The sequence below is a fragment of the Phyllobates terribilis genome, unplaced genomic scaffold, assembly GCF_046119375.1.
Source record: "Phyllobates terribilis strain yellow unplaced genomic scaffold, ASM4611937v1 Scaffold_12__6_contigs__length_324123572, whole genome shotgun sequence".
Taxonomy (NCBI): domain Eukaryota; kingdom Metazoa; phylum Chordata; class Amphibia; order Anura; family Dendrobatidae; genus Phyllobates; species Phyllobates terribilis.
In genome coordinates, this window is record NW_027362772.1 from 196,779,314 (window position 1) to 196,804,145 (window position 24,832).

A 24,832-nucleotide genomic window follows, 5' to 3' on the forward strand; every position below is an offset into this window, starting at 1 on the left:
CACTTCATTAAAATTTTTAATATACACTATATAGACAAAAGTATTAGGATACTTACATTACACCTAAAGGACCTTTTAAGACATTCGAAATCCATAGGTATTGAGGGGAATTTGTCAAAATGATCCATCGTCCCTCCTTCCCCCAAACTGACTGTATGGTTTTGTTGCTCTCTGAAAAATGTCATCTACACTTTTATTCATGCAACCTGTTGCTTCTTGACTGAAAAATCACTCATTTTTTAATTCATACGTAAACTAGGTTTATGTGCTCTGGGCATGTCAAATCACTTCTCAGGCCTCTGCTTCCTTGGCTTCATGCTCACTGACTGTGTAGTCAAGCCAAGTGATCTGTTGGTCAGACAGCAAGCCTCTGCCTCCCTTATACTATTCCCTGCCCAGCCTCATTTTCTGAAGTGTTTTGACACTTCCAGAGCACTTATACATCACTTGCATGTGATTTAAACTAGAAACTTTTCAGTCAGGGAGCAACAAATTGCATAAGTAAAGGGTTCCATTACATGTTTTTGTATGTATACCCCTTTTTCAAATGCAAAGCACCATGGAATAAATGGCTCTATAACAATAAATAAAAATAATTATCATTCAGAGAGCAAGATGACCACATTAACAGTTTGGAGGAAAGAGGAGCTATGGATCATTCTGATTAATTCCCTTAAATATGGAGTTGTTCCCCCCTTTGTAGCTGTAACAGTTTCCACTCTTTTGGAAAGTTTTTCTCCAAGATTTTAGAGTTTTTGTGGATATTTTTGCTTATTGATCCAAAAAAGAATGTGTGAGGTTAGTAACTGATGTTGGATGAGAGGGTTTGGTTCACCCCAAAAGTCTTTAATATGGTTGAGGTCAGGGCTCCGTGTGGGAAAGCCAAACTCACAAAACCATGCCTTTACTGGGTCATAGTCATGCTGGAACAGGAAAATACCTTCCCAAAACTGTTCCTACAATGTTGGAATCATAAAGCTGTCCAATATGTCTTCGTATGTTGAGATGTAAGGGCTAATGTTTCTCCTTGTGGAGAGTGACATGTCTAGCCTGGCATGCCACTGTGTGGACGGTTGTAAACCTTTCAATGCTCCTCTAGGAATTTAAATATGCAAATAGCCTCTTAAGAAAGAAAGATTACTTGAACTCTAGTGCCACCTATTAGAATCAATTTTAAAAGTCACAATTGACTTTTAGGATTGCTATTTCCAATAGGTGGCACTAGAGTTGAAGGGTTCTTCCTCTCTGAAGAGACTATTTGCATATTTGTATGCTGAAACATTAAGATTCCGCTTCACTCAAACTAAAGCCCCTAGGCCAACCCATGATAAAACATTCCTATAGCATTATTCATCTTTCACCAATCTTTAGAACTTGCACAAATCATTCAGACAGTTAACACCCTCCTGGCAATCTCCAAACCTAGCCTACCTATCAGACTGCCAGATGGATAATAATGATTTATCACTCCACAGATTCTACTGCTTCAGGGTCCAGTGGTGGCGGTTTTGCACTATTCCATCTGATGTTTGGCATTGTGCTTGCATGCAGCTGCTTAGCCATGAAAACCCATGCCATGAAGCTCCTAGCACGTTTTTTTTGCTGACATTATGTGATCTGCCATTTTGTGACTAAGATGGTGTGGCTTCTAAATGCTTACACTTTTGAATAATACCTCTCACAACTGAATATTCCATGAACTCTCTTGTTGAAATGGTGTCATACTATTACAGTACTCAAAATCACAAATGTTTGTAAAGGCAGACTGCATGGTTATGTGCTTGATTTTATACACCTACGGTGATGAGAATGAATGACAAAGCTAAATTTAATCATTGAGAGATGTGTCCCAAAACTTGGCAGATGCCCAAAATACGTTATAATCTATATTTTCATTTTCATTAATATTGCCTGATTGCATTTCTAGTTCATTGTCTATAAATATATCATCATGTAGGGTATCTTGCATCCGTTTGTTAAAACCAACAACTGAGTAACCTGAATTGTTTGGGAAAACATCTTGACCACATTCATTACCAGTTTGTATTTGTTTGAAGCCCTTTTCAGACAATATCATTTTTGGAGATCCTTTTTCAATGTTTTCTAGTGTAGCACCATCATGTAGCAAAACTTCATGATAATTCAGTTGATCACTTAAAGAGAAGTCACTACTTTGGTTCTCCATTGAATTAGATGCAATCTGGAGAAAAGGTAACTGATGACCAGATTTGTCAAAACTCTCAGGAAGCCAAGTAGGTCTATTTGTGTCATGAAATATTAGGTCGGTCTGTATGGTTGTTTTATATTCATGTTCCTTTCTTGTTTTCTTATGTAAATGGTGAGTTTTTGGCTGAACCAACCCATAAGGAGAAGAAAAAATGTCATCCTCTGTTATGATGTTATCAAACAGACTCTCAACTGTGCCAACCTCATCTGAGATACAAGACAGAGAATCCATGCTTATTCCTAGTTTAGAAATGCTGTCTGGAACAAGATAAGCTTCTGCAACTCCTAGGAACGTGCTGCTGTTCAGATGCCCATCTGGAAGCATGGAAAGGTTGGATGATAAGTTAATTACATTTTGTAAAGGAGTGATTTTTTCTTTCTCGACACCTTTTGATAGAATACTCCCGTGCTGAATGGCTGAATTGCGATTTTTATGGGTTTGATTTTGTTTCTCTACTAAAGCCTCCTGTGAGAAAATTGAAGTAGCAAGTTGCTGTGTGGCAGCTTCTATTACAGAGTATTTCCTGTTAAGAGATAAAATAACAAATAGTTTATTGGTAATTTGCCCTAGCATGGAATAAAAGGACTTAAAGAGGTATTCTCAACTTGGCCAGTTATCACCTATTCACAGGTAGGTGATAATTTCCTAATCGGTGGGGTCCATCTTCACTCATACCATATAGGATTCCTAGAAATGATTCATTATGCTTCATGAGTGGCCATACATGCTCATCACTACTTCATTCATTGTTTATGAAACTGCCTGACATAGTCAGCCACTGCACTTGGCTATCTCCTTCAGCCCTATAACCAATGAATGGGGCATTTCAGAGCACATTCTCAGGATTGGAGGTTTTCCAGCAGTTGGACCGCCATTTCTCAACAAGTTATCCCTGTTATTAACTACAATGCCTTGAAAAAGTATTCTTACCCCATGACCTTTTCTACATTTTTTAATGTTACACATACAAACTTAACCCCTTTACCCCCGAGGGTGGTTTGCACGTTAATGACCAGGCCAATTTTTACAATTCTGACCACTGTCACTTTATGAGGTAATTACTCTGGAAGCTTCAACGGATCCCCCTGATTTTGAGATTATTTTTTCGTGACATATTGTACTTCATGATTGTGGTAAAATTTCTTCGATATCACTTGCGTTTATTTGTGAAAAAAACGGAAATTTGGTGAAAATTTTGAAAATTTAGCAATTTTCAAAATTTGAATTTTTATGCCCTTAAATCAGAGAGATATGTTACACAAAAGAGTTAATAAATAACATTTCCCACATGTCTACTTTACATCAGCACAATTTTGGAACCAAAATTTTTTTTGGTTAGGGAGCTATAAGAGTTAAAAGTTGACCAGCGATTTCTCATTTTTCCAACAAAATTTACAAAACCATTTTTTTAGGGACCACATCACATTTGAAGTCACTTTGAGAGGTCTTTATGACAGAAAATACCCAAAAGTGACACCATTCTAAAAACTGCACCCCTCAAGGTGCTCAAAACCACATTCAAGAACTTTATTAACCCTTCAGGTGCTTCACAGGAATTTTTGGAATGTGGAAGAAAAAATGAACATTTAACTTTTTTCACAAAAATGTTACTTTAGACCCAATTTTTTTTATTTTCACAGGGGTAACAGGAAAAAATGGACCGCAAAATTTGTTGTGCAATTTCCCCTGGGCACGCATATACCCCATATGTGGGGAAAAACCACTGTTTGGGCGCACGGCAGGGCTTGGAAGGGAAGGAGCGCCATTTGACTTTTTGATTGTAAAATTTGCTCGAATAATTAGCGGACACCATGTTGCGTTTGGAGAGCTCCTGTGTGCCTAAACATTGGAGCTCCCCCACAAGTGACCCCATTTTGGAAACTAGACCCCCCAAGGCACCTATCTAGATGCATAGTGAGCACTTGGAACCCCCAGGTGCTTCACAAATTGATTCGTAAAAATGAAAAAGTGGTTTTTTTTTCACTTTTTCATTTTTACAAATCAATTTGTGAAGCACCTGGGGGTTTCAAGTGCTCACTTTGCATCTAGATATGTGCCTTGGGGGGTCTAGTTTCCAAAATGGGGTCACTTGTGGGGGAGCTCCAATGTTTAGGAACACAAGGGCTCTCCAAACGCAACATGGTGTCCACTAACAATTTGCGCCGATTTTCCATTCAATTTTCTTAGCGGACACCATGTTGCGTTTGGAGAGCCCCTGTGTGCCTAAACATTGGAGCTCCCCCACAAGTGACCCCATTTTGGAAACTAGACCCCCCAAGGCACCTATCTAGATGCATAGTGAGCACTTGGAACCCCCAGGTGCTTCACAAATTGATTCGTAAAAATGAAAAAGTGTTTTTTTTTTCACTTTTTCATTTTTACAAATCAATTTGTGAAGCACCTTGGGGTTTCAAGTGCTCACTATGCATCTAGATAGGTGCCTTGGGGGGTCTAGTTTCCAAAATGGGGTCACTTGTGGGGGAGCTCCAATGTTTAGGCATACAGGGGCTCTCCAAATGCAACATGGTGTCCGCTAACAAATTGAATGGAAAATTGGCTCAAATTGTTAGCGGACACCATGTTGTATTTGGAGAGCCCCTGTGTGCCTAAACATTGGAGCTCCCCCACAAGTGACCCCATTTTGGAAACTAGACCACCCAAGGCACCTATCTAGATGCATAGTGAGCACTTGGAACCCCCAGGTGATTCACAAATTGATTCGTAAAAATGAAAGTGTTTTTTTTTTCACTTTTTCATTTTTACGAATCAATTTGTGAAGCACCTGGGGGTTCCAAGTGCTCACTATGCATCTAGATAGGTGCCTTGGGTGGTCTAGTTTCCAAAATGGGGTCACTTGTGAGGTAGCTCCAATGTTTAGGCACACAGGGGCTCTCCAAACGCAACATGGCGTCCGCTAACAATTTGAGCCGATTTTCCATTCAATTTGTTAGCGGACACCATGTCGCGTTTGGAGAGCCCCTGATGTGCCTAAACAGTGGAGCTCCCCCACAAGTGACCCCATTTTGTAAACTATACCCCTCAAGGATTGTATTAAGTGGTATAGTGAACATTTTGAACCCAGAGGTACACACAGAATTTGATAACATTAGGTCATCATATTGAATAAGTTGTCATTAGTCTTGAGCGCAAGTGCTCGCTACTTGAGTTTGCATCGGGTACTCAGGTATGCACCATGTACTGCATGTGCTTGAGTGACATGCTCGAGTCACTGCCCCGCATGTTTCATGGTTATTAGACACCAAAAAAAAAAAACATGCGGGGATCGCTCGTGCATGGCAGGCAATCCCCGCAAAGTTTTTTTGGCCGCGAAGCATATGGGGCGACATCGGGTCGTCATGGCAACATCCTGGAAGCCGCGGCAGACATCGCTGGAGGCCGGCAGAGGAGATGAGTATCGGCGATCACCTCCCCTTGCCACCGCAATGCTGCGATCGACTTCGATCGCAGCATTGCGGGGGTTAATGTGCTGGGAGCAGTGCGGGACCGCTCCCTGCACATAGCCCGGGGTGTCAGCTGTGACAATCAGCTGACACCTGGCGGCGATCGTGCCTGCACAGCCTGTGTGCGGGCGAAATTGTCAGGGCGTACTAATATGTATCAGGTCCATAAGGCCCAGGGCACAGATACGTACTAATACGCCCTAGGTCGTAAAGGGGTTAAAGGTGTTTACCCCCGAATAAAGTTAATTTTAATCAATAGATCTTTGAATAATAATAAGTTCCACAATTGGATGTGTTTAAAAAAAAATGTTTCTGTGCTGAGATAATTTATAAATTCCCCCCTGCTGTGTACTGTGTAATGGCTGTGTCTGACCGTACAGGAACATGGTCTGATCATACCACAGCTCCTGGCCAGGGAAGACACAATGGAGAGTATACAGACTGGACAGCACGGGATCGCAGATGATTTTGTTTCTTTGAGATAAAACATTGTTTGAAAACAGGCAGGGAAATGTTTTACCCCACAGAAAGAATCAGCTGTGATCCCTTGCTGTCCTGTCTGTATACTCTCTTCCTTCCTCCCCTGTCCAGGAGATGAGGTATGATCAGACCATGTTCCTGTACGGTCAGACACGACCATTACACAGTACACAGCAGGGGCACATTTATAAGATTATCTCAGCACAAGAACAATATTTTTAAACGCATCCAATTGTGGAAATTATTATTATTCAAAGATCTATTGATTAAATGTACTTTGTTCATGAGAAAACCTCTTTAAATGTTTTTTTTTTTATGTGATATTCCAACACAAAGTAGCAAGTATTTGTGAAGTGTAAAAGAAATGATACATGGTTTTCTAAATATTTTAAATGCATAAATCTGATAATTGTGATGTGCATTTGTATTCAGCCCTCCTGAGTCAATACTTTGTAGGACCACCTTTTACTGCAATAATTTTGGGGTATGTCTATATCAGCTTTACACATCTAAAGGCTGAAATTTTTGCCCATTCTTCTTTGCAAACTAGCTCCAGCTTAGTGAGGCAATTTGCATATTTAATTTCCCAGTGGAGCATTGCAGGGCGTATAAGTTTCCTTATACTGGCATCTCAGACATGTCATTCTCCGCAAGGAGAAATGTTACCCCTTAGACCACATATTTGGCAAAGCACTCCTCCCATCAGCCTAAGGTGGTTTTTAAATTAGTGCTGGATCCTACCTGACTTTACATTTGTAGGCTTTTAGCCTGCGATAGGTACAGTACTGACCAAAAGTTTGGACACACCTTCTCATTTAAAGATTTTTCTGTATTTTCATGACTATGAAAATTGTACATTCACACTGAAGGCATCAAAACTATGAATTAACACATGTGGAATTATATACTTAACAAAAAAGTATGAAACAACTGAAAATATGTCTTATATTCTAGGTTCTTCAAAGTAGCCACCTTTTGCTTTGATGACTGCTTTGCACACTCTTGGCATTCTCTTGATGAGCTTCAAGAGGTAGTCACCGGAAATGGTCTTCCAACAATCTTGAAGGAGCTCCCAGAGATGCTTAGCACTTGTTGGCCCTTTTGACTTCACTCTGCGGTCCAGCTCACCCCAAACCATTTTGATTGGGTTCAGGTCTGGTGACTGTGGAGGCCAGGTAATCTGGCGTAGCACCCCATCACTCTCCTTCTTGGTCAAATAGCCCTTACACAGCCTGGAGGTGTGTTTGGGGTCATTGTCCTGTTGAAAAATAAATGATGGTCCAACTAAACGCAAACCGGATGGAATAGCATGCCGCTATAATATGCTGTGGTAGCTATGCTGGTTCAGTATGCCTTCAATTTTGAATAAATCCCCAACAGTGTCACCAGCAAAGCACCCACACACCATCACACCTCCTCCTCCATGATTCACGGTGGGAACCAGGCATGTAGAGTCCACCCGTTCACCTTTTCTGTGTCGCACAAAGACACGGTGGTTGGAACCAAAGATCTCAAATTTGGACTCATCAGACCAAAGCACAGATTTCCACTGGTGTAATGTCCATTCCTTGTGTTCTTTAGCCCAAACAAGTGTCTTCTGCTTGTTGCCTGTCCTTATCAGTGGTTTCCTAGCCGCTTTTTTACCATGAAGGCCTGCTGCACAAAGTCTCCTCTTAACAGTTGTTGAAAAGATGTGTCTGCTGCTAGAACTGTGTGGCATTGATCAGGTCTCTAATCTGAGCTGCTGTTAACCTGCGATTTCTGAGGCTTGTGACTCAGATAAACTTATCCTCAGAAGCAGAAGTGACTCTTGGTCTTGCTTTCCTGGGGCGGTCCTCATGTGAGCCAGTTTCTTTGTAGCGCTTGATGGTTTTTGCAACTGCACTTGGGGACACTTTCAAAGTTTGCCCAATTTTTCAGACTGACTGACCTTCATTTCTTAAAGTAATGATGGCCACTCGTTTTTCTTTACTTAGCTGCTTTTTTCTTGCCATAATACAAATTCTAACAGTCTATTCAGTAGGACTATCAGCTGTGTATCCACCTGACTTCTGCACAACACAACTAATGGTCCCAACCCCACTTATAAGGCAAGAAGTCCCACTTATTAAACCTGACAGGGCACACCTGTGAAGTGAAAACCATTTCCGGTGACTACCTCTTGAAGCTCAAAAAGAGAATGCCATGAGTGTGCAAAGCAGTCATCAAAGCAAAAGGTGGCTACTTTGAAGAACCTAGAATATAAGACATATTTTCAGTTGTTTCACACTTTTTGTTAAGTATATAATTCCACATGTGTTAATTCATAGTTTTGATGCCTTCAGTGTGAATGTACAATTTTCATAATCATGAAAATACAGAAAAAAATCTTTAAATGAGAAGGTGTGTCCAAACTTTTGGTCTGTACTGTATGTTTGACAAATACTAGGAATAGAGTCGTATCAAAGAAAGGTACACCTTCCATGGCTATTGCGCTCACATTAAATAGCCAATTTGTGCGCTAAGAGCAGATATTTTTTAATTGTATTCTATATACTGTAGCAGTAATGCAGTCTAAATTTCATATATTCAATGTTTTAATACATCTTAGTGCATACAGAGGCTGCTGTATTCTTTTGTCTGTATATTACGCAGTCATAGCAGCTTGCACCTGTTCACACTTGCTTTATTCTGCTAAGAGGTGCTGGTCAGTTTTTCTGTCAAACAATTGTGTGGCTCATGCCAGGAATCATTTCAGTGCAGCTAGACAATACTGAAGTGGGTGGTGCATTAGGAAACTTGACTGGCTTGGAAACCTTGGACCACAATGGAGACAAAGGGGCAGCAGGTCTTTTGTCCAGAGGACTGCGCTCTGGGTTATTAGGTAGAAGATTCAATTGACACAAAAGAGCCTCACTCTCTGCTAGAGTAGAGAAATAATAGGGTTTTTAGGTGTTGGAAATAAGGACAAAATGGGAAAGCCCATTTGCAGCGAATATATTTCTAATGTTAAATGATCAAGTAAATCAAACTGGAAAGACAAAAAGCGCAAATGGGATCTTATCTGATAACCAAGTGGTGTAAAATGTTAAAGATACGCTCACCAGATTAGGGTTGCGATAGTCACAACTCCTATAGAGGCATGTAAAGGCTGCTGCAGGACCACCAAGGAGATGTGTTGCAATTAATGTGAAATACAGTGGTTCAGAGTCCACGCTGCCCAATTCTTCACCTTTGTGTGTGATCTTATGTTTGAACCATTGGGCAGCGTGGACTCTGAACCTCCGTATTCCACATTTATTGTTAAATGAGCTAGAGCAGTTTTAGGTTTCTCAGACATTGAATGGTAGCTGGAGCAATATCAGCAAATATTACAATCTCATGACTCACCACTAAAATAGACATTTAATCTCTGGCCGCCCAAAGCACCTTTTCTTTGACTGAATGAAATCCTGGTATGGTATAACTATGATGTCATATGATGGGCTATCACTTTTAGGAGCTGTATGGCCCAATGGGCTGTATTAATTTCCAGAGTAGTGTTATTGATATTCAGAATCAATTCCTTCAATACCTCAGTGACGAAATGCTCAACGTCTGCAACTGTTTTCAGAACTCCATGGATTCCAAAATTAGCTCTTCTGGATCTTTTTTCAAGGTTTTTTATTTTTAGTAGAGTTTGATCCAGTTGAGTTTATAAGTCAGTAACCATATTTGAATTTTGGTTAACCACGTTATCAACCCTCTGCTCAATGGAATCCACTCGATCAAATTTAGCCTACTGTCTTTTTATTGAGGCTTCCATATGGACATATTTGCATGGCTCCAAATCTAGCAAATAAGACTGAGTCATCTGACTATTCCAGCTGAGCCAGAGGCAATGAGGCAGAAGACAGAAGAGGACCTGTTTGACTAAAGGCAGCAATGAGCAGTACACCAAAGGTGGGAACCTGAGTATACCCCAGGTCAGAGGAAGGTGGACATTGATGGTCTGAGAGCAGAGGAGATGGGGAACCCTCATTCAAACTGGGGGTAGCCAGAAGTTCCAGCATAACAGTTTATGATAGAGCTAAGAGATTAGAGGAGGAAGAACATTTAGTGGCCATCTTGAGCAGTTAGTTGACTAACTTGTAAACTGGCTCAATCACAATGGCAATTTTTTTCAACTCTCCTCAGCCTCAGGGTCAAAAATTAAGTTGCTGAAGGGCTGACATTTTTAAAATAATGCATGCAGAAGATCGTTACTGTTGCTAGCTGCAGGTAACTAAGGCCATGGCGCCAAGTACATTTGTTTACATGTTCAGATATCAGGCCATACGTATGCACCCCCTCTGAATGTAGGGATGCCACCTAAGTGGATTCGAGGAGGACACCCCAAATAATTGTTGTTGCTTCATAGACTTATTGTAACTCCCAAGATAATCCTTAAAAATTGAGGGAGAGCCTCCAAATTATTATGACAGAAATGCAGTCTCCAGCAAAAGGAGTATTCATGTGCATCCATTTGTGGAAGAGACCAGCAGAATTAAAGAGAGTCGTGAAAATTTGAAGGTGTGCTACAGTACATGAGGAGAATCTGCAGACTTGAAAAAGCCCAAAAGTAATGAGGCTGTGTCTCTGTTGTTGAAAAAAACTTATAGACACCCAAGAAAGTCCCAAAAATTGACACAATGCCTCTATAAGGGCAGATACACACATATATTTCTCGTGTGAGGATCACATCATAAACCTCGTACTGGCCAGCACCTCTCCTAACCTGCGCTTGACAGCTGCATAGAAAACAATCATGCTGTCATGCTCAGATCAGGAGAGGTGCCGGCCAGTCCATTCAGTGCGATGCAATCTTCGCACGAGTTATACGGCAGTGTGTCTCTGCCCTGACTGTGGTTCACAGCAAATTGTGGAGTGAAGTCGCAACTCATTGTAAGTTTATGAGAGCCAGAATAGATTTGGAGGTCAGTTTATGCTGAGTAAAAAAGAAGCACAAAATATAAAATTAATTAACCAAAATAGTAAACGCCGTAATGAGAAAAAAAATTAAAGCACCGGAATGGATTTTTTTCTTCACCGTTCCTGACAAAATATTTAAAACAGATCAAAACGTTTTATCTACCCCAAATTGGTATTAATAAAACTTTCCACTCATCATGCAAAAAATAAGCCCTCACTGAGCTCAATCAATGGAAAAATAAAGATGTTGACATCTGAAAAAGGTTGACACAAACAAAGAAACTTTCTTTTTCCAAATCTTTCCTTTTTTGCTCCACTTAAATAAAATCTATACAAGTTTTGTATTCTTGTAATCATACTTACCTGGAGAATCTTGATTCAGGGTAACTGTTACCACAGAATGTACACCGCGAATATAAAACCCCAAAAAACATGGAGAAATTGCATTTTTTCACAATTTCAAAGCACTTGGATTTTTTTTCACAATTTACAGTACATTAAATGTTAACCACTTCGCACCAGAGCCTGTTTTTGCCTTCGTGACCGGGCCAATTTTTTCAATTCTGACCACTGTCACTTTATGAAGTAATTACTCTGGAACGCTTCAACGAATTCCACTGATTCTGAGATTGTTTTTTCGTGACATATTGTACTTCATGATACTGGTAAAATTTCTTTGATATCACTTGCGTTTATTTGTGAAAAAAATCGGAAATTTGGCGAAAATTTTGAAAATTTAGCAATTTTCAAACTTTGAATTTTCATGCCCTTAAATCAGAGAGCTATGTCACACAAAATAGTTAATAAATAACATTTCCCACATGTCTACTTTACATCAGCACAATTTTGGAACCAAAATTTTTTTTTGTTAGGGAGCTATAAGGGTTAAAAGTTGACCAGCGATTTCTCATTTTTCCAACAAAATTTACAAAAACATTTTTTTAGGGACCACATCATATTTGAAGTCACTTTGAGGGGTCTTTATGACAGAAAATACCCAAAAGTGACACCATTCTAAAAACTGCACCCCTCAAGGTGCTCAAAACCACATTCAAGAACTTTATTAACCCTTCAGGTGCTTCACAGGAATTTTTGGAATGTGGAAGAAAAAAATGAACATTTAACTTTTTTCACAAAAATGTTACTTTACACCCAATTTTTTTTATTTTCACAGGGGTAACAGGAAAAAATGGACCCCAAAATTTTTTGTGCAATTTCTCTTGAGCGCGCTGATACCCCATATGTGAGGGAAAACCACTGTTTGGGTGCACAGCAGGGCTCGGAAGGGAAGGAGCGCCATTAGACTTTTTGAATGTAAAATTTGTCTGAATAATTAGCAGACGCCATGTTGCGTTTGGAGAGCCCCTGATGTTCCTAAACAGTGGAAACCCCCCACAAATGACACCATTTTGGAAACTAGACCCCTTAGGGAACATATCTAGATGTGTGGTGAGCACCTTGAACCCCAAGGTGCTTCACAGAGGTTTATAATATTGAGCTGTAAAAATAAAATTTTCACATTTTTCCCACTAAAACGTTTTTCATCCCTTAATTTTGCATTATCATAAGGGTAATAGGATAAATTGCACCATGAAATTTGTTGTGCAGTTTCTCCTGAACACGCCGATACCCCATATGTGGGGGAAAACCACTGCTTTGGTGTACGGCAGGGTTCGGAAGAGAAAGGAGCGCTATGTTGGCTGGGATAGGCAGCAGACACCATGTCACATTTGAAGAGTCGCTGACATGCCAAAACAGCAGAAACCCCCACAAGTGACCCCATTTTGTAAACTACACCTCTCAAGGAATTCATCTAGGGAAGTAGTGAGTATTTTTTAATTTTTAAATTTATACCATTGGGCAGTGAAAAAAGCATAATTATATTTTTACCACAAAAAAATGTTTTACCCTCAGATTTTACATTTTCACACAGGACAATGGGTAAAAATGGTGCCGAAATGTGTCACACAATTTCTTCTAAAAGTGGCAATACCCCATATGTGGCTGTATCGTACCGCTCAGCCATACGGCGAGATCTGGGGGGGGGGACGGAGCGCTATTTGACAATTGGAGAACAAATTATTGTAGAATAAGCATTTGGATTTGGGAGCACAAAATTTTCTGTATTTCTTTTGGGGGGCAAGGGCCATTTTGATTTTCCAGAGCCTTTCTGCTACCAGTAACCTGGAAGTCCCTTATATTTTTAACAGATGACGGACCTGAGTGGGGACTAGCTTTTTTTGAGGACTGAGTTGAAGCTTTTATTGGGAACATTTTATGTAACATTTATCCGGCGCTCTAGGCTGAGCACTTACATCGGGGTTTCCATCTAAATTTCCAAGTGATGTAATTCAGATGAAACCCCTGCGGGATCCATTCACTGTAATGAATCAGCAGAGTTACTCTGGACTCCATCTGGCCTCTGTTTAGCGGTGTCCTTTTTTTCAGAAGTGCACAAAACTGTGGCCAACCGCACTTTTATGCACGCCTAAAACAAATGACACCGTGGGATCACAGGCCAGACGGCATCCACAGTGGCCTATATCTGCCTCATTACAGGGAATCTTCCGTCATGGGTCCCGGCTGAATCACGTATTTCAGAGATTTACACGGAAACTCTGGCGTAAGTGCTCAGCGCAGAGCGCAGGATAAATGTGTGCCGAGCCATACTGCAATCTTTGGGAGACATAATAAACAAATCAGTAGCAGGTGAAGAATTGGTTTTATTTATTTTTTTACGCCGTTCCTAGTGTGATATAACTGATTAGATTACTTTATTCTTCGGGTCGGTGCGATTACAGAGATACCAGATTTATATCGGGTTTTTATGACTGACAGCTGTCACACACTAAGAGATGCTTTTTTTTTGCAAAATCTAGTTTTTGCATTGCCATATTTTGAGAGCTATAATTTTTCCATATTTCGGCCGACAGAGTCATGTGATGGCTTGTTTTTTGCGGGACGAGTTGACATTTTTATTGGTACCATTTTTGGGCACGGGACATTCTTTGATCGCCTTCTATTCCGTTTTTTGGGAGGTAAAATTAACAAAAACCAACAATTCAGGAATTGTTTTTTGAGGTTTTTTTTTATGCCGTTCTGCGTGTGGTAAAAGTGATAAGGCAGCGTTATTCTTCAGGTCAGTACGTTTACAGCGATACTACACTTACTGTATATTTTTTTTATGTTTTGGCGCTTTTACACAATAAAACAATTTTATAGAAAATTTTTTTTGCATTGCTTTATTCTGAGCGCTATAACTTTTTTATTTTTCGGCTGATGGAGCTGTATGGCAGCTTTTTTTTGCGGAACAAGATGATGTTTTCAGCGGTACCATTTTTATTTCCATTTTGCTTTTTGATCGCATTTTTTTCCACTTTTTGTTTGGCGATATGAGGAAAAAGCATAGTTTTTTGCTCCGTTTTTTATTTATTTTTATTATGGTGTGCACAGAAGGAGTTAATTAGTGTGACAGTTTTATAGCTCGGGTTGTTTCGGACGCGGCAATACCAAATATGTGTACTTTTTTTATTTTTGCATAAATATACGGATTTATCGGTTTAATATTTTATTTATTTTAATTTATTTTGTTGGTTTTTTTTGACAGTTTGAAAACATTTTTTTTTACTTTTTTTTATATTTTTACTTAGTTCCTGTATGGGACATTAATTTTTAATTTTCTGATCCCTGATCTCATGTAATGTAATAGACATATATTACATTACATGAGATCTTCACTGACTTTCACAGTCAGAGTCTCCTGCCAGGCTTCAGCTGCAGGCTGCAGGCTGAGCCAGGCAGGACACCATATATGGCAGAGCTGGAGGCGGTCATGTGACCTCCAGCTGCCATAGCAACCCAAGGTCCTGGAAGCTATCAGGGGTCATCGGAGAGGTAAGTGGACGACCCCCTCTCCTCCTGCTGTCTTCTATATGCCGCGATCACTATAGATTGCGGCATATAGAAGACAGCAAAGGGTTAACATCACTGGGACCTGATCCAATCAGGTCCCGATGATGTTCCCTGTCAGAGCTATCGCTCTGCACCGCTCCTGCAGCGCTTGCAGGACCCTGGGGGTCCTGAGCGCATCGGGACCACCCACCTTTTTTAAACGTCCGCGCTGCACAGAGCCCAGGCAGCGCGGACGTTTATCTACAGTGGGCGGTCGGGAAGCGGTTAAAATAAATGAGGTCATTCAAAACTACAACTTGTCCTGCAAAAAAGAAATTCTCGTATGGCCATGTTGATGGAAAAGTAAAAAAGTCTTGGTTTTTGAAAGAAGGGGATGAAACGTGAAAAGTGGAAAAACAAAAATTGGATGCAGAGAAGAAGTTAATGCTGGCACACCAAAGAAAATAGTCAAAAAACTTTAATAATTTATTAAAGGAACATTTTATTAATAATTTTCTAAAATTACATAAATCATATGTGTATTTAGCTCCACATATGATAATAGTTGCATGACCTTCATGTGAGTACTATGAATATTTATCCTATGTAGATACCAGAGTAATTACTAGTGATGGGCGAACCTGTGGATGCTTGGTTCAGGCACCAGAAAGGTCCCAAACCCGGACCCCATTCATATGAATGGGGGGCCCGAACATCCATAGTTTCCCACGCTGTCATCTGCGTGACAGCGCGGTAAATACGGGCTTTGATGGGTGGTAAGATCATTACCGACGGTCAGAGTGCAGCGGGCTCACCCTGTTAGATGACAGAGAGAGCCCACAGCTGTGACAGTGACTGGCAGTAAAAATCTCTTACCTCTGGTCACAAGCATCCGCTGATAAGAGACTACTACTCCCATGAGCCGACGCCTGCTGTCACTGACAATAGTGAGAGCAGGCGCCTCTGATGGGAGTAGTCATCAGTTGGCGTCTGTGCTCCAAGTAAAGAAAAAAAAAAGTTAACATTAATAAATAAATATTGAAATAGAAATAAAAAACACAGTTATACTCACCTTAATGACTAATCCCCAACGCCCTTGCCCCCTGTAAATAATTAAAAAAATCAAAACAAAAACACCACAATACTCACTTAACACCTAATCCCCGAAGCCATTGTCACCTGTGAAAGAGAAAAAATAATAAACCACCATAATACTCACCTATGCGCCATAATCCATACTGTCTCACAACGATCCGAATCACTTGTAGAGCAGTCACATCAGCTGATGTGACTGCTCTCCCTTGCAGCTGGCTACACAGGCATTGTGTAGCACTATTGCTGCCATGAGAAAGTTAACAGGAGTTCATCAGCTGATGAGCCCCGTTGATTTCACTTACGGCACCGCTGCTGAGTGAGAGAGTGTGTAGCTGGCCGTCGTGTAGAGCAGTCACATCAGTGACTGCTGATGTGACTGCTGTACAAGTAATCCGGATCATCGTGTGACAGAATGGATTATCTTCACGGCGAACAGGTGAGTATTATGGTGGTTTATTATTTTTTCTCTTTTAAAAAAGCCAGTGGCTTCAGGATTAGGTGTTAGGTGAGTATAAATTTGTTTTTTTATTTTCTGTTTGTTTGTTTTTTTACAGGGGACAATGGCTTCATCAGATTGGGTGTTAGGTGAGTATAACAGGATTTTTTATTTTTAAATAAATGTGTAAAACTGCGAGGCCTTTTATTTCAAATAAAGTTATTTTTCCAGGCAGTGTGTTTATTTACAAACTTTTACTAAGGGATTAGTACTGGGGACATTTTATATATGCATCCTGCTCTACATAGCAGCCAGAAACACACTGACACAGGTGGTGTGTAGCGCTGAGCTGCCATGATAAAGTTCACAGGAGTTCATCAGTTGATGAACTCCAGTGACCTCACTTATGGCACTGCCGCTGTGTGAGAATTTTCTCATGCAGCGGCATTGCCATAAGTGAGATCACTGGGGCTCATCAGCTGATGAACTCCAGTGAACTTTCTCAGGGCAGCTGAGCACTACACATTGCCTGTGTCAGTGTGTAGCTGGCTGCTGGGGAGAGCAGTCACATCAGCTGATGTGACTGCTCTAAAAGTGATCCAGATCGCCGTGGGACAGTTTGGATTATGGCGGACAGGTGAGTATTACGGTGGTTTATTATTTTTTCTCTTTTACAGGTGACAATGGCTTTGGGGATTAAGTGTTACTATAAGTATTATGGTGTATTTTGATTTTTTACAGGGTACAAGGGCCTCAAGGATTAGTCGTTAAGGTGAGTAATTTATTTGTATTTCAATATTTATTTATTCATTTTAAAAGATAAATTAATCTATCACGCTACTTACAATTTGGTAAAGTGTATGAACATAAAACAGAATGAATCGAGTGGTAACTCAAGGAAAAAAATTAAAGTATATTATTAAAAAACAACTAATAGAGATCAGCACATATAGGCAACTTAATTCAGAAAAAGTAGGTATTTCATAAGATAAATAACAATGCACAGGGTTAAAAATAGTCCATAATAATGTTTAGTCCATGTATAGTTCAAGAGTCCTTAGAATACTCCAAAATAATGGCAAATGATAAAAGTCCAGATGTTAATTATCTTCAAATAAAGTACTAATGCAGCCAGACATCAGTTGTGGGGTTACTCACTGAAAAGGTATTCCGGAGCTGGCCGCCGATTGTGAGCAGTGGGTGGTCACAGAGTGCAGAAGCGTAGAGTGTCGTCCGTGCAGTACTCATGCAGACAAGGTGTCAGCTATGAAATTACTTACTGCGCTTCCTGTCTGAGGATGGTAGCTGGCAGCTTGTGTCCACATATTGCAGGGCTGTGGAGTGGTATCCGTGATTCCTTATGCTGGCGTGTGAGCGGGCTGCGAGTGAGCAAGTAGGAGGGAGGAAGTAGGTATAGCAGAGCCGGGGGCGCTCCGGCCGGTAGCGTCCCTTGATACCAACCCAGGATGAACAGCGTGTCCTGGAGAGCTGCGTGATGTCAGTCAGTACGGGAGATCAGATGGGCCAAAAAGAAGATAAACGTGTTTCGGGGAATACTCCGTCCTCCTTCGTCAGGGTATCAGCTAGATTCATTCATCTTTTATCTGCATTTCCTTTTATGCAGATTTGCACACAAGATCTGCACATCTATCTGCAGCTTCTTTACTGGTAACTTTTCTACCCTCATCTTAAGGGCACTTGTGATCCTTACCTCCCTCATTTCTTAATTTTGACTTTTTTTCTTTACTTGCAGCACAGGTGCCGACTGATGATTACTCCAATCAGCAGTGTCTGCTCTCGCTGTTATCAGCGACAGCAGGCGTAGGCTGATGGTAGTAGTAGTCTCTCATAAGTGTTTTACCGCCGGTCACAGTCACAGCTGCGGCCTCACACTGTCATATGAATGGGTGAGCCCACAGCACTCTGACCTGTGGTAATGATTTTACCACTGATGAGAGCCACTGGTGTTTCTTGCCCTGTCACTCACATGACAGTTCAGGAAACACCCGATGTTTTGGATGCCCAACCCAAACAGTAACACGGCCTTCCTGAGAAGTCCATGTTCGGGTCTGTGCCTGAACACTAGGTGTTTGGTCCGGCCCCAAACTTTACTGTTCTGGTTCGCCCATCTCTAGTAATTACTGCACTTTAATAGTGATATGTGTATTTATGTTATTTTAGAAACTTATTAATAAAATGTTCCTTTATTAAAATGATAAACCTTTCTGACATTTTTTTGGTGTGCCAGCATAAGTAGAAAGTTCCCACAATGAGTTTTTGGTGAGTTTTTGATGCTGTGCATTTTTGTTGCACAAAAAATACCACTTCTTAGGCTATATTCCCATGGCAAGCATTGGGTGAGTTTTTGATGTTGCAGAGTTTCTGCATCATTTCTGTACACATTAAGTACAATAGGTTACTTAAAAAATACACTGTAAAAAATCACCAAAAACTCATTGTGGGAACATAGCCTTAACCCCTTAATAACATCTGACGTACTAATACGCGTCTGTGCCCTGGGACTTAAGAGCCAGACCCGTATTAGTACGTCATGGCGATCGCGCGCGCACACAGGCTGTGCGGGCGCGATCGCCGCCGGGTGTCAGCTGATTGTCACAGCTGACACCCGGTACTATGTGCAGGGAGCGGTCCTGCACCGCTCCCAGCACATTAACCCCCGCGATGCTGCGATCGAAGTCGATCGCGGCATTGCGGGGGCAAGGGGAGGTGATCGGCGATACTCACCTCCTCTTCCGGCTTCCAGCGCAGTCTGCAAAGGCTTCCCGGGTGTTGCCATGATGACCCGATGTCGTCATGACAACATCCGGGTCACCAGAGAGCAGGAAGATTGCTTGGGCATGCGCAGTGCATCTCCAAGCAATCTTCACACTGTGCACTTCTGACAGCCTTCATGGCATAGGGATGGTGCTTCATTCCTGTGCCATGCAGGCGATCAGAAAAAAAAAAGTGAAAGTCCCAGAGTGGGACAAAGTAATAAAGTGTATAAACTGTGTGAAAGTGGAAAAAAAAAAAATGTGCAAAAATATTATAAAAAAATAAAAAAAATAATACACCAAAAATAAAAATATAATGTACCCATCAATAAATATTATTATAAAAAAAAAAAAAAAAAAACACAATAAAAGTACACATATTTGGTATCGCCGCGTCCGGAACAACCTGACCTATAAAACTGTCCCACTAGTTAACCCCTTCAGTGAACACGGTAAAAAAAAAAAAAACGAAGCAAAAAACAATGCTTTATCACCATACCGCCAAACAAAAAGTGGAATAACACGCGATCAAAAAGACGCATATAAATAAAAATGGTACCGCTGAAAACATCATCTCGTCCCGCAAAAAACAAGCTGCCATATAGCTCCATCAGCCGAAAAATAAAAAAGTTATAGCTCTCAGAATAAAGCTATGCTAAAAAATATTTTTTTCTATAAAATAGCTTTTATTGTGTATAAGCGCCAAAACATAGAAAAATGATACAAATGTGGCACCGCTGTAAACGTACTGACCCGAAGAATAAAGCTACCTCATCAATTTTACCACACGCGGAACAGAATAAAAAAAAAAAAAAAAACAATTCCTGAATTGTTGGTTTTTGTTTATTCTGCCTCCCAAAAATCGGAATAGAAAGCGATCAAAAAATGTCACGTGCCTGAAAATGGCACCAATAACAACGTCAAGTCATCCCGCAAAAAACGAGCCGTCACATGACTGTCTGCCAAAATCTGGAAAAATTATAGCTCTCAAAATATGGCGATGCAAAAACTAGATTTTAAAAAAAATGCGTCTTTTAGTGTGTGACAGCTGTCAGTCATAAAAACCCCATATGATTCTGGCATTGCTGTAATCACACCGACCCGAAGAATAAAGTCATCTAATCACTTATACCGCACAAGGAACGGCGTCAAAAATAAACTCTTGGGTTAGGATTGGGCTAGGGTTAGGGCTGGGTTTGGGGCTAGGGTTGTGCTGGGGCTAGGGTTCTGCTGGGGCTAGGGTTGTGCTGGGGCTAGGGTTGTGCTGGGGCTAGGGTTGTGCTAGGGCTAGGGTTGTGCTAGGGCTAGGGTTGTGCTAGGGTTAGGGCTGGGGTTGGGATTTTTTTCAAAAGTAAGAAAAAAAGATGACGATATGGCGACTAGTGTTGAGAGCAAGTGCTCGCTACTTGAGTTTGCATCGGGTGCTCTGGTATGCATTGAGTATCGTGGGTATTTGAGTGACATGCTCGAGTCTCTGCCCCATATGCTTCGCGGCCAAAAAACTTTACGGGGATTGCCTGCCATGCACGAGCGATCCCCGCGTGGTTTTTTTTGGGTGTCTAATAACCGTGAAACATGGGGAGCAGGAACTCGAGCATGTCACTCGAGCACACGCTGTACATGGTGCATACCTGATGCAAACTCAAGTAGCGAGCACTTGCGCTCAAGAATAATGACAACTTATTCAATATGATGACCTAATGTAAACAATTTCTGTGCCGTACCTCTGGGTTCAAAATGTTCACTATACACCTTAATAAAATCCTTGAGGGGTATAGTTTCCAAAATGGGGACACTTGTGGGGGAGCTCCACTGTTTAGGCACATCACGGGCTCTCCAAACGCGACATGGTGTCCGCTAACAAATTGAATGGAAAATCGGCTCAAATTGTTAGCGGACGCCATGTTGCGTTTGGAGAGCCCCTGTGTGCCCAAACATTGGAGCTCCCCCACAAGTGACCCCATTTTGGAAACTAGACCCCCCAAGGCACCTATCTAGATGCATAGTGAGCACTTGGAACCCCAGGTGTTTCACAAATTGATTCATAAAAATGAAAAAGTGGTTTTTTTTTCACTTTTTCATTTTTACGAATCAATTTGTGAAGCACCTGGGGGTTCCAAGTGCTCACTATGCATCTAGAAAGGTGCCTTGGGGGGTCTAGTTTCCAAAATGGGGTCACTTGTGGGGGAGCTCCAAAGTTTGGGCACACAGGGGCTCTCCAAACACAACATGGTGTCCGCTAATTATTCAAGCAAATTTTACAATCAAAAAGTCAAATGGCGCTCCTTCCCTTCCGAGCCCTGCCGTGCGCCCAAACAGTGTTTTTTCCCCAAATATTGGGTATCTGCGTGCCCAGGGGAAATTGCACAACAAATTTTGGGGTCCATTTTTTCTTGTTACCCCTGTGAAAATAAAAAAAATTGGGTCTAAAGTAACATTTTTGTGAAAAAAGTTAAATGTTCATTTTTTTCTTCCACATTCAAAAAATTCCTGTGAAGCACCTGAAGGGTTAATAAAGTTCTTGAATGTGGTTTTGAGCACCTTGAGGGGTGCAGTTTTTAGAATGGTGTCACTTTTGGGTATTTTCTGTCAAAAAGACCTCTCCAAGTGACTTCAAATGTGATGTGGTTCCTAAAAAAATGGTTTTGTAAATTTTGTTGGAAAAATGAGAAATCGCTGGTCAACTTTTAACCCTTATAGCTCCCTAACAAAAAAAAATTTTGGTTCCAAAATTGTGCTGATGTAAAGTAGACATGTGGGAAATGTTATTTATTAACTCTTTTGTTTGACATATCGCTCTGATTTCAGGGCTTAAAAATTCAAATTTTGAAAATTGCAAAATTTTCAAAATTTTCGCCAAATTTCTGTTTTTTTCACAAATAAACGCAAGTGATATCGAAGAAATTTTTCCACAATCATGAAGTACAATATGTCACGAAAAAACAGTCTCAGAATCAGGGGGATCCGTTGAAGCATTCCAGAGTAATTACCTCATAAAGTGACAGTGGTCAGAATTGTAAAAATTGGCCCGGTCATTATGCGCGGGGCTTAAGGGGTTAAAGTCTAAAAAAATTATTCTAGTTGTTAGTACACTGTTTAAAATTAATTAATATTTACCTGAAAATTTGGTTTTGAAGAAATCTTCGGTGATTGACTTTCCTTTTGGTCGGTCTGCTCTTTTTTGGTCTTTGTAGGGTGCGCATGATATGGGTGGATGCAACTGTGACAAATGTGAAGAGATCACGACCACATTCATAGTACCCCATTTCTGAATGTGGATAAAGGTTTAATGCAAATTGTGCAGTCCTGTGATGCATTATGATTTGCAGATCGACAAGGGGTCTGAAAATGAAAAATAGATGCAAAATAACTTAAGGGGAATCACATTAATAGTTTACTTTATTAAACGAATACAATAAATATTCCTTATTTTCCAATTTTCCATATTCAGCAAATCCAACAGTCGTTTTGCACAATTACAAACTAGTTTATAAGGAGGGGTAAATGTAGCACAATGTTGTGCATCTTTCAATTTGAAATTCAATCTAGAGAAGTTTTTCCAATTTTTGATACACTCTCCTACTGGATTGACAAATGCAACTTTTCTGTGATTTCTTTTAAAAGTCATGATTCATAAATCTAGCTTAGATTTAGTTGCAAATCTCACCATGCCCACTTTCTTGCTCACATCTCAAAACTGGAGAGACCAGCACAGAACCCCAAAGAGTCTCAGTTGTTTGCAGGAAAAAACTTGCAGTAAAATTTCATTAATAAATTCACCTCTGTGCAAAGTGACCCACATGTTTATAATTCACCAAGTATCTTCAAAGCCTAGAAGGATACAAAGGGTTATCAACATGGGGATCAGAAACTCAACTATAAACATTCCAGGACAGGAGCTAACGCCATCTGAGTCATTCATGACATTTCCAGTAGACCAACCATTAACTACTTGCAGACCACTCAACACATTAAAAAGTCGGACTGGTCCACATATAATTCTCCAAAGACATTTTAGATTCTGGTTGGAGATTGTGTAGCTGCAGGGTCAGGGAGCCGGCCATCAGAGGTGGCCGGAGTCACCACTGAAAAGGCAGAGGTGTTTCATAGCTAATCTGCTCCCTTGATTGCTGTATACACAGCGCTGAATGAGTAACAGCAGTACCTCCTCCGTCCCAGTCATCATGTGAAGGGAGCAGGAGCTGCTGGACTTCAGCAGACTCAGATTAGCTAATATGTCAGCCCCAGTTACAGAGAAATTCAGCAATAATAACAAAGTATTTAAATCTTGAACTGGTTTAGCATCATAAGGAAAGTTCTTGGCAACATTAATTTTACTGATGACAGAAAACAGATCACAAGGCTCCTTCCAATTGTCTGCTCCAGCTAAATATCAGGCAAGCATTGCAACCCTCAATGTCTGGATCTTCATACTACATAATGAGATTCCTTAGCACCCATTAGTTCCATCTAGGTTTCTCCTCATTCCGACATGTTAGGTGTTTTTCACGACTATAAGACATACCCATTATAATCAGAGGCTTTTCACATATCCCTGTTTTGTGGACCAAGTGATCTGCAAAACATCACAGAGATATTTCTCTCTCAGTCATTGACCCGAGTCACAACTGAAAATTACCCATACAAGTCTGTGGGTCCATGAAAATCACTGATGAAATACTGATGGTAAAAACTGACACACTGAGCAAACACTTACGAAACTTAGATTAAAGATGCTGATGAACAGCAGTCTGCATTTTACGTACAAGAAGAATCATGGACATCTGAATGAGACCTTACCTACAGAGACACTCTGTCACACTAAGCAGTCCGCTGTCAAGTAAACTTAATTCTTTTATGATGGGTACAAAAGTAGAATATAGGTTGGTAATTCCTAACATATTGGCACGGAGGAATAGTTATTATTTACAAATCATTAGAAATCATTAGTGTGGAATTTCTCCATGTGGAGCAGAAACACATTTAATTTGGTTTTGAAATGGAAAAAAAATGTCATCAGTGCTAATTTGTAGAAAAAGGAGACTGACGTTTCAGAGTAGGCCGCGCTGTTGTATGGAGGAAGCAGTTCCAGAATGGAATAGTACTTTCGTAGTTTTATTTTTACCTGTTTCGTGCTCGCACCGAGCTCTTTTTAAAAAACAAACTGCATGGCAGTGTGGTCTACTCTGAAATGTCAATCTCCATTTTCTACTAATCAATATACAAAAGAATGTTACCCTTCATTTGCCAACTGGACTGAAGAGCTGTAATATTCATGGACAATTATTGGAGTTGTGACAATCACAACCTTTTCAGGTGAGCAACTCCATAACTCTCTTCTCATCTGTACATTTCAATAGCTGTGCGCTTGTCTCCCCCCTTAGTTTGTCATCAGTGCTAATTTAAAATATTAATGCATAAATATATTTCTAAAACTGCTCCTGATTGGTGTTTTGTAGAAAACTGATCATATATTACATTAAAGTACAAGGAAAAATACTGCGGAAACGCAGCATCAGGCGATTTATATCATGTACTA

The 24,832-nt window shown here is 40.5% G+C and overlaps 1 protein-coding gene across 1 annotated transcript in view; it reads right to left on the reverse strand.

The window, feature by feature from the left end:
* Positions 1-955: 955 nt before the first annotated feature.
* The window catches only part of LOC141171750 (uncharacterized), a 47,225-nt gene continuing 23,348 nt past the window's right edge, over positions 956-24,832 (reverse strand). Inside the window, exons 4-6 of the mRNA XM_073655391.1 lie at positions 22,411-22,513; positions 17,800-17,999; positions 956-2,750 (exon numbers count right to left, since the gene is read on the reverse strand). Coding sequence (XP_073511492.1) covers positions 1,829-2,750; positions 17,800-17,999; positions 22,411-22,513 — 1,225 coding nt within the window. The 3' untranslated portion in view covers positions 956-1,828. The remainder of the gene's footprint in view (positions 2,751-17,799; positions 18,000-22,410; positions 22,514-24,832) is intronic.